The following is a 13,938-nucleotide window of genomic DNA, read 5'->3' on the forward strand; positions in this document are numbered from 1 at the left end:
CGAAGTGCCTGTTTCCATACTGTAATGAATCTAATCAAGTCAAATAACAAAGAATCTAAAATTGTGTATGTTGACCAAGCAGAAACATTATAGCCCTAACGTATTTTGTTGATGTGTAAGATTATCAATTTTTTGATAATTGAAGCTAAAATGCTAATTACCTATAGTACAATTATTGGTAATTTATGTCAACTTTAAATTCAGTGTGAAGATTACTGGAAGACTGGAAAATGAGGCAGTTTTCTGAAGAAAGTTATCAGTGCACATTTGTGGCTTTGTATATATGTAAAGGACAGTCAGGAAATTGGTCTTAAATGTAGTGCCTTATGTTTTAAGAACCAGATTGTGAAAATCATCTTATTTTGCTACTGCAGTGTCGTCAAACTCGGAGAGCAAGATAGGTATTAATGTTTTTGTGGTATGATATTGTGTAACTTGCTGCAATACACTGCCTCTTTGCTTTCTACTGATTCGAAGGTTCTGTTTCCGTGCTGTTTGCCTGTAACTATATCAATGATTCTGCATATCTGAAATTGGCCCCAGATCTAATTTTTTTTTCTATTGACTTATCTGGTCTGATTGTGCAGTCCTTTGTGGTAGATAGGAAAGTTATATTGAAGCGGTATCTGTTTCTTTGTTGTCTGCAGGAGTGCACGTCCCTATTCCCTGAGGATAACAAGGGTTTGTTATATAGGATAAGACCCCTAAAGATGCTTTAATTGGCTATAATATAAATATATTATTTCATGAGGAATAAAATGTGAGAAGCACTGGAAGACATTACATATGTTCATTTGATTTTCATAAAATTCTGCTCTTTTTGACTTTCATAAGAAGGCCAAGCTACAGAGATATGTTTGTTGTTTAAAGACCTAATTTAAAAGTAAATTATGAGGCTGCACAAATGAATCTTTATTTATTTTGATATCTGTACTGATAGTAGCAGATAGGCATGCAGTTATATATTTAAACTGATCTGTTAAAAGCATAAATTGATTTCAGATTATATATTATCCCTTCATGGAAACAAATCATATTTGAACATTGCAATGCGACTGTACCAATATAGTGGAAAAATTATATGTTTAACGGCTTTTGTTTTAAGCAATTAAATTAAGCAGATTATTTTTTACCTGTTAAAATTAATTTGTGTTTTTGGTTACTTTTGTAACTGGTTGTTATTGACTTTTAGAAAAAGTACATGATGTACTTCAGAGTAAAATGCTTTGGCTTTATTTGCTTGAATGCAAGTTCATCTTTATTTCTGTTTATTATATAATTGCTTATACAATTATTGCTGCAGGTTGGGTCTCCCATCATTGCTATCTTCAAATGGAACAAACAACAAGCCTTCTTATATGGCTTTAACATCTGCTGCCAGGAGGAAAAGGAGATCTGAAAGGTAAAGACAGGCACTATGTTCGGAGTTTTCATGTTAGCTTGAACACACGCTGGTATTTTTGAATTTGAGTAGACTGTAGGAAATTCTTGGCACTTGGTGATCGCGTGAATATCTTGACTGTGCACACATGATGAACTCCTTCCAAAGGATGAGTAAATCTGTACTTAAGGTAGGTAATCCAGTATCTCCCACAATTTGATTTGTGCAATCTATGTTAAATTTTCCATTCTGTGCAAGGTCTAGAAATTTGTACTCCGATTTAGATAGCGCTAGTAAAGTATTCCTTGTGTTTTTAATAGATGTATAATGCAAAAATTGTGAGCATTGCTATAAATTGAACCTGATTGTGGACAAGAAGGTATTTTGTCCTGCATCTCAAAAGATATTACTTGCTACTAAGGAGAGAACAGTTGTGGAATATTCTGATTTTTCACCAATATGCTTGTTGCTATGTTCAGAACCTTCATAGTAACCTGGTTGTGATTTGGAAAATCCATGGAAAAGAAAATGCATTAGGTTGCCACTGAGAGAGTAGAATAATTATTCATTTCATTAGGTTTTCTTGGCTGTTATGTGTATACCAGATTGTTTCGTCTAAACAGCGTCCACTGCAATTCTGACATATGCAAGATTCTAACCAGCTTCCTCTGCAGCATAGGCACTAATAGCAATGAAGAATTTATTGTGGTTCTGTTCGCCAAGCTAGGAATTTGTGTTGCAGACTTTTCGTCCCCTGTCTAGGTGACATCCTCAGTGCTTGGGAGCCTCCTGTGAAGCGCTTCTGTGATCTTTCCTCCACCATTTGTAGTGGTTTGAATCTGCTGCTTCCGGTTGTCAGTTCCAGCTGTCCGTTGCAGTGGTCGGTATATTGGGTCCAAGTCGATGTGCTTATTGATTGAATCTGTAGATGAGTGCCATGCCTCTCGGAATTCCCTGGCTGTTCTCTGTTTGGCTTGTCCTATAATAGTAGTGTTGTCCCAGTCGAATTCATGTTGCTTGTCATCTGCGTGTGTGACTACTAAGGATAGCTGGTCGTGTCGTTTCGTGGCTAGTTGGTGTTCATGGATGCGGATCGTTAGCTGTCTTCCTGTTCGTCCTATGTAGTGCTTTGTGCAGTCCTTGCATGGGATTTTGTACACTACATTGGTTTTGCTCATGCTGGGTATCGGGTCCTTCGTTCTGGTGAGTTGTTGTCTGAGAGTGGCTATTGGTTTGTGTGCTGTTATGAGTCCTAGTGGTCGCAGTAGTCTGGCTGTCAGTTCGGAAATGCTCTTGATGTATGGTGGCTGTCAGTTCAGAAATGCTCTTGATGTACGGCCAGACTACTGCGACCACTAGGACTCTTAACAGCACACAGACCAATAGCCAGTCTCAGACAACAACTCACCAGAACGAAGGACCCGATACCCAGCATGAGCAAAACCAATGTAGTGTACAAAATCCCATACAAGGACTGCACAAAACACTACATAGGACAAATCGGAAGACAGCTAACGATCCGCATCCATGAACACCAACTTGCCACGAAACGACACGACCAGCTATCCTTAGTAGCCACACACGCAGATGACAAGCAACATGAATTCGAATGGGACAACACTACTATTATAGGACAAGCCAAGCAGAGAACAGCCAGGGAATTCCTAGAGGCATGGCACTCATCCACAGATTCAATCAATAAGCACATCGACCTGGACCCAATATACCGACCATTGCAACGGACAGCTGGAACTGACAACCGGAAGCAGCAGATTCAAACCACTACAAATGGTGAAGGAAAGATCACAGAAGCGCTTCACAGGAGGCTCCCAAGCACTGAGGATGTCACCTAGACAAGGGTCGAAACGTCTGCAACACAAATTCCTAGCTCGGCGAACAGAACCACAACAACAAGCACCCGAGCTACAAATCTTCTCACAAACTTTGAATGAAGAATTTACTTTGATGTTACATGATGTAGGTCTATGGGAACATTGCACTGCTCCCCAAATTTCCAAACCGTTTCAATTTCTTAGTACTCAAGAAGAGGCAACTGGAGAATATCTCCTTTTGAAGATCCTCTCCAGAGGACATTCTCAAAACATTGGGATAGATACTGCCCTCATCTAAAAGACACAAGCCCAATTTTTGGCTTTGCCTGGAACAAATAAATATATTATCTTTATTTTAGAAGATGCATTAAAGTCTTCACTCTACCCATCACTATAAACTGTGCATTTAAGATTGTATGGAAATTATCTACATCGAACGAAAGCTATTTTTCCACTTGCAACATTCACCAAACATCTTGGTTGATGTCAGCTGAGGATGATCAATACTTCATCGCAGCTTTGATATGCTCCATGCTAGCCTATAAAGACAACTCCTCAGAGATTTACCCTTACTTTTCTTTTACTTCCTTATTCCATATGGAAGTTGAGTTTGAATGAAAAATAGTAAATTACTTGCTAGAGTTGATCATCTCATTGTTTAATAATTTTTCATTTTCATGCTCAAGTGTCCCCCAATACTCAGCATATCCACTCTTTTTTTTTCTTAATCAGTTACAACTTGAAATTACTTCATATTTCACTTTTTGGCTATTGTGAAAATATTTCTATTTATCTCTTATTATTCATGCTGCCATTTTTATGGAAATGTGATTTCCCCCAAACCTGCCTGGTCATTCAGTAGGTTCGTCTACATCAACTCCACTTTCTCTGCAATGACAAAATCCAGGCCAATATTGGCTATTTGTTGGAGTTGCTCTGAACAGTTTTCAGAAGATGCTAGAAAATAATAAAGGGTTTAAGAAAATGAAAACAATGAGAAGAGAGAAAACTTGGAGCGTCATTTGAAAAGCTGAAACAGGAAATTTACTAAGAAGATAGCATACAGTGCAAAGTAAGTTTGAAAATCCCTAGAAGTCATTGAAAATTCATTGTTAAGCAACAGATATTAGGAGCTATGTGACATTCGTGTGAAGCTTGCAGCAGTGCTGATTGTGAGTGAAGTGTAGCTATGAATGTTGGGTATGGCTCATCTTTGACAGAGGATTAGTGATGGAGATGTCTTACATTGAGGTCAGGCAGCATCCGAGGAACAGGAAATTCAACATTTCTGGCAGGAGCTCTTCATCAGGAATCCTGATGATGCCTGACCTGCTATGCTTTTCCATAATCTTGACTCTAATCTCCAGCATCTGCAGTCCTCACTTTCGCCTATGTCTTACATTTGAGACCAGTAATATAATTGGTGGGATACGGCATTTGGACATATATTTTCTGACATTGGCGACCCTTATCAGACCATTGAACTTTTTGAGACACTGTATCCAGGATACTTGATTTGCCAAATCTCTGGTCCCACTATTGCTGCCAGGTTTAGATAGGAGACCTCCTGGATGCCAGATTTATCCTCTCCCTCCATGTGCATCTCCTTTCAAATAGGAAAAGCTGCCATTAAAGCATGTTTGCATCCAACTTCGTCTCTCACAATCTTTAACACTGTAAAGACCATATCATTGTATTTTTGGAATTTTTGATTGTGGTCAAAAATGGAAAAGCTTTAAAGACCAAGCACTGTGGAAGAAATTACGGCACTTCTCAACACAACTTCCTGAAATTCATTGTGTGGTATTTATGCTTCATTTTCAAATATTATGGGGTAAGATGATTATGGACATTTTGGCACCAGGGTATGTGTGCAGCTTGAGATTTGGCTAGCAACAGGAATTTGATTTGGTTTGTGCATTTCTGATCAATTGTGAATGCTATCGGTCAGCAGCCTGACGATAACGCTCTGATTAGCGTTGAACAACTTGTGAATATGAGCAACACAGGGAGAAGCCTTTGGACTATCGAAGGGCAGATTGTCTCCTTCTGCAATAAAAATACTTGAAGCCTGATGAAAGCCAATTATTTCCTCCCAATGATTGCTGTATGCTGTTGCCCTTTAACCAGTAACTGAGAAACTTTGTAGCTAGTGTACCAATCACTCTAAGCCTCCTGCAAAGATCCTGGAGAAGGGAAATTGAAGAACGAAAAGTCCTGACAGGCAAAAGAAATATCTCAATGAACCTTATAGATAGGCGCTATTGATTGTGTTTTCCTGTATTTTTTCCTTCCAACAATAAAATTATATTTTCCTCTGTCAATTCCGTTGTATGTCTGTCAGGGTTTTAAAAAAGATTAGTATCTTAATTAGTAGAGCCCTATGTCAATAGTTCAAAACTGTTTCCATTTGATTAGAATATATTTGTAACAGTTAGTTTTTTGGTAAATGTAGGGACCTGGTTCGTGTTTTCTGTTAACTTGATTCTATCAGGTAGGCGAATCAACGATTTTACGTTCTTTGATTAAGTCATTACCTTTTGTAGTTTGTAATGCAGTAGGATTTGAAAATGAGTGCACTTTGCAATTGTTACCATCATTTGGCAGTCATCTAAATGAACAGACAGCACAAGGTTTTAGTGCTGATAACTTTGGAATCAATGGGTACTTAATAGCCACTCATTGCCGAGCTAGGTTTTGGAGCCCTATACAAGTTTGCACCCTAAGTGTTTTAAGTTAATGAACTGGGTTATAGTTAAAACTAAATGTTTCATGTGCCCAATTGTAATGTTGCAAATCAAAATAACTAAGCTTTGACCTCATTTCAATTTCATTATCTGTAATTGAAATGAGGTCAAAGCTTAGCTATTTTGATTTGTATTTTTCTTGTATGGGTTTCTTTACTGAGTTGTGCATTAAAATATTACAAATCTTCTCTTCATTTAGTTTCATGGGTAAGGAAGAGGACAATGTGGAACCTCTTGCAAAAAAGCATTTACGTCAGGATTTGCTACCTTATATGGGCAATAAACCTACACAATTGCTATTACCAGGTATGTAGTAATACAATTTTTTGTTTCATTTATTCATTTTTAGGATGTGGCATAGCTGGCTAGATCAGGAAATATTGCTAATTGCCTGTAAGAAGGTAGTGGTGAGCTACCTTCTTGAAAAGCTGCAATCCTTTGGATGTAGGAAGACCTATGGTGCTATAAGGCAGGATGTTCCAGGATTCTAGCGCTGTGACAGTGATGAAATAGGAATATTGTCCCAAGTCAGGATACTGATGGCTTGGAAGTGAGCCTGTAGGTGGCAGTGTTCCCATACATCTGCTGCCCTTATCCCTTTTGGTGGTCGAGGTCACAGGTATGAAGGGTGTTGTCTAAAGAGCCTTGGTGAGTTACTGCAGTGCATCTTGCAGATGGTAAGCACTTTTACCATTGTGTATCAGTGGTAGAGAGACCAAATATTTAAGGCACCAAATAGGGTTTCAATCAAGCAGGTTGCTTTGTCCTAGATGGTATCAGTCTTCAGAAAAGTAAAATGGATTACAAGAATAAACTAGCTCAGAATATAAAAAGAGATAGCAAACATTTCTATAAATATATTAAACAAAAAGTGTGGCTAAAATAAAGATTGGTCCTTTAGAGGATGACAAGGGGGATTTAGTCATGGAATATGAGGAAATGGTCAAGGCATTGAACAGGTATTTTGTATCTGTCTTCAAAATGGCAGACATGAATAACATGCTAGTAATTGGCAAAGTGATGAACGTAGGTGAGGACCTGAAAACAATCATTATCGCAAAAGAGGTAGTGTTAGGCAGGCTAATGGAGCCAAGGGCAAACAAGTCTCCTGGCCCTGATGGAATGAATCCCAGGTACTAAAATAGATGACTGGAGAAGTCGCAAATGCACTTGTAATTTTCCAAAGTTCACTGGGCTCTGGTGCAGTTCCAGCAGACTGGAACACAACAAATGTAATGCCACTGCTTTTTTTTTAAAAAAAAAAGAGGTAGGCAAAAGATGGGGAATTATAGACCAGTTAGCTTAAATTCTGTAGTGGGGGAAAATGCTTGAGTCTATTAACAAGGAAGAAATAGCAAGGCATCTAGTTAGAAATTGTTCCCTTGGGCAGGTGCACCATGGGTTCATGAAGGGCAGATTATGTTTAACCAATCTTCTGGAATTCTATGAAGACATTACGCACGGTGGACAACAGGGATCCAGTAGATGTGAATGTATCTAGATTTACAAAAGGCATTTGACAAGGTGCTGCACAAAAGGCTCCTGTATTAGATAAAATGCAAAACGTCAACGAACAGGAAGCTAAGAGTAGAGATAAATGAGTGCTTTTCTGGTTGACAGTCAGTGATTGCCTTGGATCAGTTTTGGGACTGCAATTATTCACAGTTTACATAGATAATTTGGAGTTTGGGACTGCATCTAGTGTGTCAAAGTTTGCAGATGACTCTAAGATAAATGATAGGGCAAAGTGTTCAGAGAACTATGAAACTTTGCAAAGTGATATAGTTTGAGTGAGTGAGCAATGGTCTGGCAGCTGGAATACAATGCTAATGAATGTGAAGCCATCCATTTTGGTAGGAATAACAATAAAAAGGACTATTACTTGTAAGAAATTGCAGCACGCTGCTGTGCAGCGGGATCTGGGTGTCCTCGACCATGCATCACAGAAGGTTGGTCTGCAGGCACAACAGGTAATTAAGAAGACAAATAGAATTTTGTCCTTTGTAGCTAAAGGGGTTGGCTTTAAAAGGAGGGAGGTTATGTTGCAGCTGGTGAGGCCATACCTGGAGTACTGCATGCAGTTTGGTCTCCTTATTTGAGAAAAGATGTACTGGCACTAGGGGGAGTGCAGAGGAGGTTCACTCGGTGGATTCTGGAGTTGACGGGGGTTGGCTTATAAGGAGACACTGAGTAGACTGGGATTATATTCATTGGAATGTAGAAGAGTGAGGAGGGAATCTTATAGAAACATATAAAGTTATGAATGGAATAGACAGGATAGAAGTAGAGAGAATGTTTCCATTGGTGGGTGAAGCTAGGACAAAAGGGCATAACCTCAAAATTAGGGACAGTAGATTTAGGACTGAATTGAGAACTTCTTCACCCAGAGGGTGGTGAATCTATGGAATTCCTTTCCCAGTGAAGTAATTTAGGCTTCCTCGGTAAATGTTTTTAAAGCTAAGATAGATTATCTTTTGAACAGTAAAGGCATTAAGGATTATGGTGAGAGGGTAAGTAAGTGGAGTTGAGGCCACTAAGATCAGCCATAATCTTATTGAATGGCAGGGAAGGCTCAAAGGGCCGACTCCAGCTCCTAGTTCTTATGAGTGCTGTTGGATCTGCGATCAACCAGGCAACTGGTGAATATTCCAGCATAATTATGATTTGTGTGTTGTGGTTATTGGACAGGCTCTGGGGAGTGAGGAGGTGAGTTATTTGCTGCAGTGTCCCAAGCTTGTGACTTCCGTTTTGTGTTTTATATAATTAAAGCTAGGCACAGCCGCCTTTAAAAGTCAACATTCAGTGTATAAAATTACAAACTTGTAACTTTTTACCCAGATTTTTCTTCCTCTGTACCAGACAGAAACATGAGGAGTGTGACAATACTATGTCTTTAAGAAATATATTTTGTCCTTTTTATTCCGAAGAAAAGCTGAGACAGAAGTGTCAAGTAGTCTACTGAAAGCCAATTAAGCTTGAGGCTCTGGGTTTTTATTTTAAAGTTGGGAAAATAGAAGCAGCCTGAATGAGTGGGGTGAAGCTCACACAGAACCAGGTGTTTTAGTTTTTAGCTATCTGCTTTTGCTGGGATCTTGAAGCTGGATGTGGAAGCTCTTTTTACTCCCTGCTGCAGCTAAAAACTGGGGTTCTCTTCCTGCTGCTAGAATTGCATATAAGGCTATCCATTTTACTGAATTTGCCTTTGCCAAGGGTGTATTTATGGGATGCTACGAAGTTGAACAGTCAGTTAGTAGTAGTAAATATTTTTACTGTACATTAAGCATTTCAATAGAGTTACAGTTAAGGCTTTTTATTTTGTCGGTATTTAACTGTACTATAAAAATAGTGTGTTTTGTTTGAAGTCAAGTAATTTGCTGATCAAATTACATCTGGAATGCACTTCCATTTAAAATAAGAAAAGGTTAGGGTCTAGATTATCATCATAATATATTTTGAGGGGTTTGGTCTGGTCCATAACAGGAGCTCCAAGATTTCTGTTGCTTTAAAGGCATTTTCTGTTGTAAACCTATTCATAAGACTGAGACTTGAGTTGCTGTCACTGCTTGTGGGTGATTTCAATATTCAGAAATAAAAGTTTTTATTTTGCCTTGCATTGCTTTGAAAATTACTGAAATCAGCAGTGCTTTTAGCTTTCAATTTTCCAGTCTAACTCATTTGTATAATTCTTCAGATCTCCGTGGACAAACTCTGATGGGTCTGGGAATTATACCATTAGTTAGGGAGGAAATTAATATGAATGTCAAATTTGCAAGATGGGACATTAACATTTATGGGCATAAATTCATAAAAAGAGGGACAAAAGCTTAGCAAGTCCCTGATCCACAGTAAAATGCAAATTTGCCAAGAATCAATGGGCAAGTAGTAATAAGTGGCAAGCCTAGATGATATGAAGTTTAGCTCTAAGAACAGACATTAGTGTGCAGCACTTCGAGAGGAAATTAAAGGTGAGGTGATTGTCAGACAATAGTTGATTGTTTGAATCCCTGCTCGTGTGCAGTCTCTTTCTGCATCATAGCTGCCGTTGTGCTTAGCAGCTCATCCTGTACACATGCTGACTCTGAGAAAGTAGATTACCATAGTGATTCCTGAGGGGTCCACAGATTCTCTTGCGGCATTATGGCAGGTACTTCCAAACAGGCAGTGCTTTAGACCAGAGTATACAAAGCCAACTCCAGTCCTATTCGTGACAGAGCATAGGGCCTTAAATGAGACAGAATCTGACCAACTGATTTCCACATGAATTCAGTATTGTCTATAAGTTTCTATCCAAGCCATGTACTGTCCTGTCTTAGAACGGACAATGGGACAAAATCCTGAAACTCCCGTCCTAACGGCCCTGTGGATGCATCCACACCATTGGATTACAGCATTTCAAGAAGGCAGCTGATCACAACCTTCTCGAAAGCAACTAGGAATGAGCAAAACAGTGCTGGTCTCACCAGTGACAACTGCATCTTGTGAAAGAATTTTTAAAAATGTGTACACACTCTGCTGTAACCCAAATTGATAAATCATATCTTCTAAAATATTATTTACATTTATTATGATATTTATATCTGTTTTTTTCTTAACATGACCACAGAACCATAAATCTTTGCTCAGATCACTTTATCCTCAGATGGAAAAGTTAAAAATCACACAACACCAGGTTATAGTCCAACAGGTTTAATTGGAAGCACACACTAGCTTACGGAGCGACGCTCCTTCATCAGGTGATTGTGGAGGGCTCGATTGTAACACAGAATTTATAGCAAAAATTTGCAGTGTGATGTAACTGAAATTATACATTGAAGAATTGATTGTTAAGCCTTTCATCTGTTAGAATACAGTGATAGTTTCACTTCTGAGGATGATTGCATGATGCTAGATCAGCCTTTTTTAAAAAAAAACCTTTTTGAGTTAATGGCTAATATAGTTTGAAAGGAAGGGATACGTTACTCACAAAAAATATCTTGTTATCTATAACAGCTGATCAGAACTACAATTCTGGTACATGGTCTTCCTTTTAAATTTATAGAAAATTCTGCTATGCCCATACAAATTGCCTATTTCGTTTATCTCTTTGCTATGTTTCTCAGGTTCTATCAGAGGTAGCCTTAATTATGATGATTATTTTAAATTTGGAGATTTGGGAGTAGAAGTTCATTTAGGCATTGGCAGCAGATCGGTTACCCATGTGTAGCAACTGCTGTTTAGTTCTATGGATTGGAATAGAACTAAATAACATGCTACACATAACAGGCGCCTATACATTACTGGCGATATTACACCATTGCCCAACACTTATTTCTACCCCTTATTCTTCTTATTTTTAAAGTGAAACGGAATGTGAAATGTATTTACTAATACTAATTTCACAATCTTATGTTTACAGGAAGATCACAGAGCCGTAGAGAGGCCAAAAAGAAACGCTTTTTAAGAGGAGACTCCACTTACAAAGGTCTGTCAAGTAATAAGGGCAAAGGAAGACCTTTGAAATCTACACAGCTTATCTAAGTACCTGCAGATTACAAAAATGGCTTTCAGTCACTTGATAAAACAAAACTTGGATATTGCTGAAAAGAGACTTGTTGCCTAAGCTTTGCATTTTACCCTCAATGGGGGGGACAAATGCAGGATTGCCAAATTTCAGATGATCGCCACAACTTGTACTCCAGGAGAAAAAGGTTGCTGATTGAACTTCAAATTGACTGTGATTAGCTGAACAGTTTCCAGTGAGAAATAGCAGGGAGCAAATGTCTCTCCATGCTTCTGCATAATTTAGGAAATACCCAAGGAATTTAGCATTTTTGCCTTCATACTGATGAGTATAAGAAGTAAAACTTCAATACTATGTTTCTCATCTCAGCAATAGATTGTCTACCATGGCTAACCTTTTAAAACCAACATAGTAATTATCTTTTCAGACTGAATGATGTGGAATGGGCCATATTCTTGATCTGTGGAAAACATGGTGCTGGAATTCAGCTCCTTTAAAAGCCACTTTAGTTCACTTCAAAACTTGTGATCAGTCAAGCAACCGTCATTGAAGTAGTTCTACTCCGTCATCTGTGTTCATAGAGAAGAAATTGTTTCATGTAAAATAGTGATACGTTTCCAACCAATAAAAGACTTCTATCATACCTTTGAAATACATAAGCCTTTAACATGTTCCTCAAGTATACTCTTTCTCATTTGGTCAACAGAATTTTAAATTTATCTATCCTTATTTTAATAAGCCTTACACAAAGGGTGCACTTTTTAATCAAACTTTTGTATTTATCTTAATTTTGTTGCTCCTCTGTCATGATTTTACCTCACATGAGCAACATCCAGAAGTAAACTGTGGTATTGTTAGGTTTAGAAGTGTTGCTAAATTGAGGATATAGTTGTTCTATTATTATTTTGGCGCTGGAAGCACCTAATGTTGAATAACATAACTCTAAACCTTGTGGCTTAGTTTGGTATGTGATTGGCTCTAAGGTATCATTTGCACTATTTAATTGAATTAAAGCATAAAGTTAAAATGGAATAAAACATTCAATTATTTGATCTATTCAGTAAATATCTAACAAGTATCTGGTCACAGCTCATGTCCCCTACGCACATCTGTGCTGTCTGTAGCTCTCCACTAATTTATACCCCCCGTCAGTTTGTCAATATCACTGCTTTCAGGCAAGTCTTACTATCCACTCTTTAATTGCTTGTCTTTTACTTCATGATACTTCCCTTCCCTTTAATTGTCTTGTCATCTTGCTCTGTCTTATGCACACCTATACTGACCAATGAAAGACTCTGGTGTGAGGGTTTTTTTATGATTCATACTTGAAATTTGAGAAACTGCACAAAAGGTACGTTCCATAAATAGGATTTTGTCGTATCTTTGAGAAAGATTCTAAACCACTGCTGCCACACAATCTGAAGTTAGTTATTTTAAACAGTCCAACCAGTAATGTTACATGAGCAATACATACTAACAACCACCAACAGACAGTCCAAGATGACTAGCTAAATCATCCTGTTATAGCTGCAAAAATAATTATTCTTCTTTCAACGTCCATTATACTCTTTATCATGGAATGGACTTGGGTTATTTTGACACAGCCTTTTGTCTTACGAAAGTCTTCTTAATTCAAAATATCCAAATGAGACATTGAGTTCCTTATTGGAACCATAGAGAGAATCCCTGCCCTGACATAATCTCCCTTTTGCATGTTTCTGCGATCATAATAAATCTGGGTTCTCCTGATCTCATTTTGTATCATCTTCCATTACTAATTTTATTATTCCGTTAAAGCATCCCCATTTTTGCCTTCAAGCAGACTTCCAGACAAGAGTTTCTTTGTTCATTTCAGTATGTCATCAGCTATTCTCATTTGGAGCTGTTTGTCATGGTTATTTAGTCCAGCCATTCTTATCTCTCATCAAACTATTGAAATATGTTTGTTCACCAAGGCCTACATATTGCATTTCAGCAACCCTTTCTTAATTAGACTTGGTTTAACTGAAATACTTATTACAGCTTAGAAGTGTGATTGCTGTGTTTAGCTCTCTTTTAATGATGATGAGCTTCAGGCTAAACATTCCATGGCCTTGAAATTGTCATTTCCTGTCTCAAGGTAGTAGTACTTTTATGAAATGTGAAATTTTCGCAGATTACTTAAATATTTCATGGTCAAAGCATGCTGGTAAATTTTGTTGAACTTCGAGTTTTGGGGCAAATTAGAACAATCTGTACAGCAAATGAATTAACAGAAGGTTATTAAAGGTAGTGTAATGAACGTGTTAGAATTCCAAAAAGCGTTTGATAAAGAGACATGTAACAGGCTTTTCAGCAAAATTGATCTCCACAGAATAAAAGGAACAGTGATAACATGGCCACAAAAATCACTGAATGATAGAAAACAAAAAGTAATGCTGAACAGTTGCTAGACTGTAGGTAAGTACTGAGATGAGAACTTTCTTCACACAAACCGTG

General features: G+C 37.9%; 1 protein-coding gene across 2 annotated transcripts in view; it reads left to right on the forward strand.

The window, feature by feature from the left end:
* kif18a (kinesin family member 18A) overlaps positions 1–13,424 on the forward strand; it is a 106,632-nt gene extending 93,208 nt beyond the window's left edge. For both annotated transcript variants that reach the window (XM_043705435.1, XM_043705436.1), the window contains exons 16-18: positions 1,304–1,402; positions 6,160–6,266; positions 11,356–13,424. In XM_043705435.1, coding sequence (XP_043561370.1) covers positions 1,304–1,402; positions 6,160–6,266; positions 11,356–11,477 — 328 coding nt within the window. In that variant the 3' untranslated portion in view covers positions 11,478–13,424. The remainder of the gene's footprint in view (positions 1–1,303; positions 1,403–6,159; positions 6,267–11,355) is intronic.
* The last annotated feature ends 514 nt before the right edge of the window (positions 13,425–13,938 follow it).

The sequence above is a fragment of the Chiloscyllium plagiosum genome, chromosome 16 (genome assembly GCF_004010195.1).
Source record: "Chiloscyllium plagiosum isolate BGI_BamShark_2017 chromosome 16, ASM401019v2, whole genome shotgun sequence".
NCBI lineage: Eukaryota > Metazoa > Chordata > Chondrichthyes > Orectolobiformes > Hemiscylliidae > Chiloscyllium > Chiloscyllium plagiosum.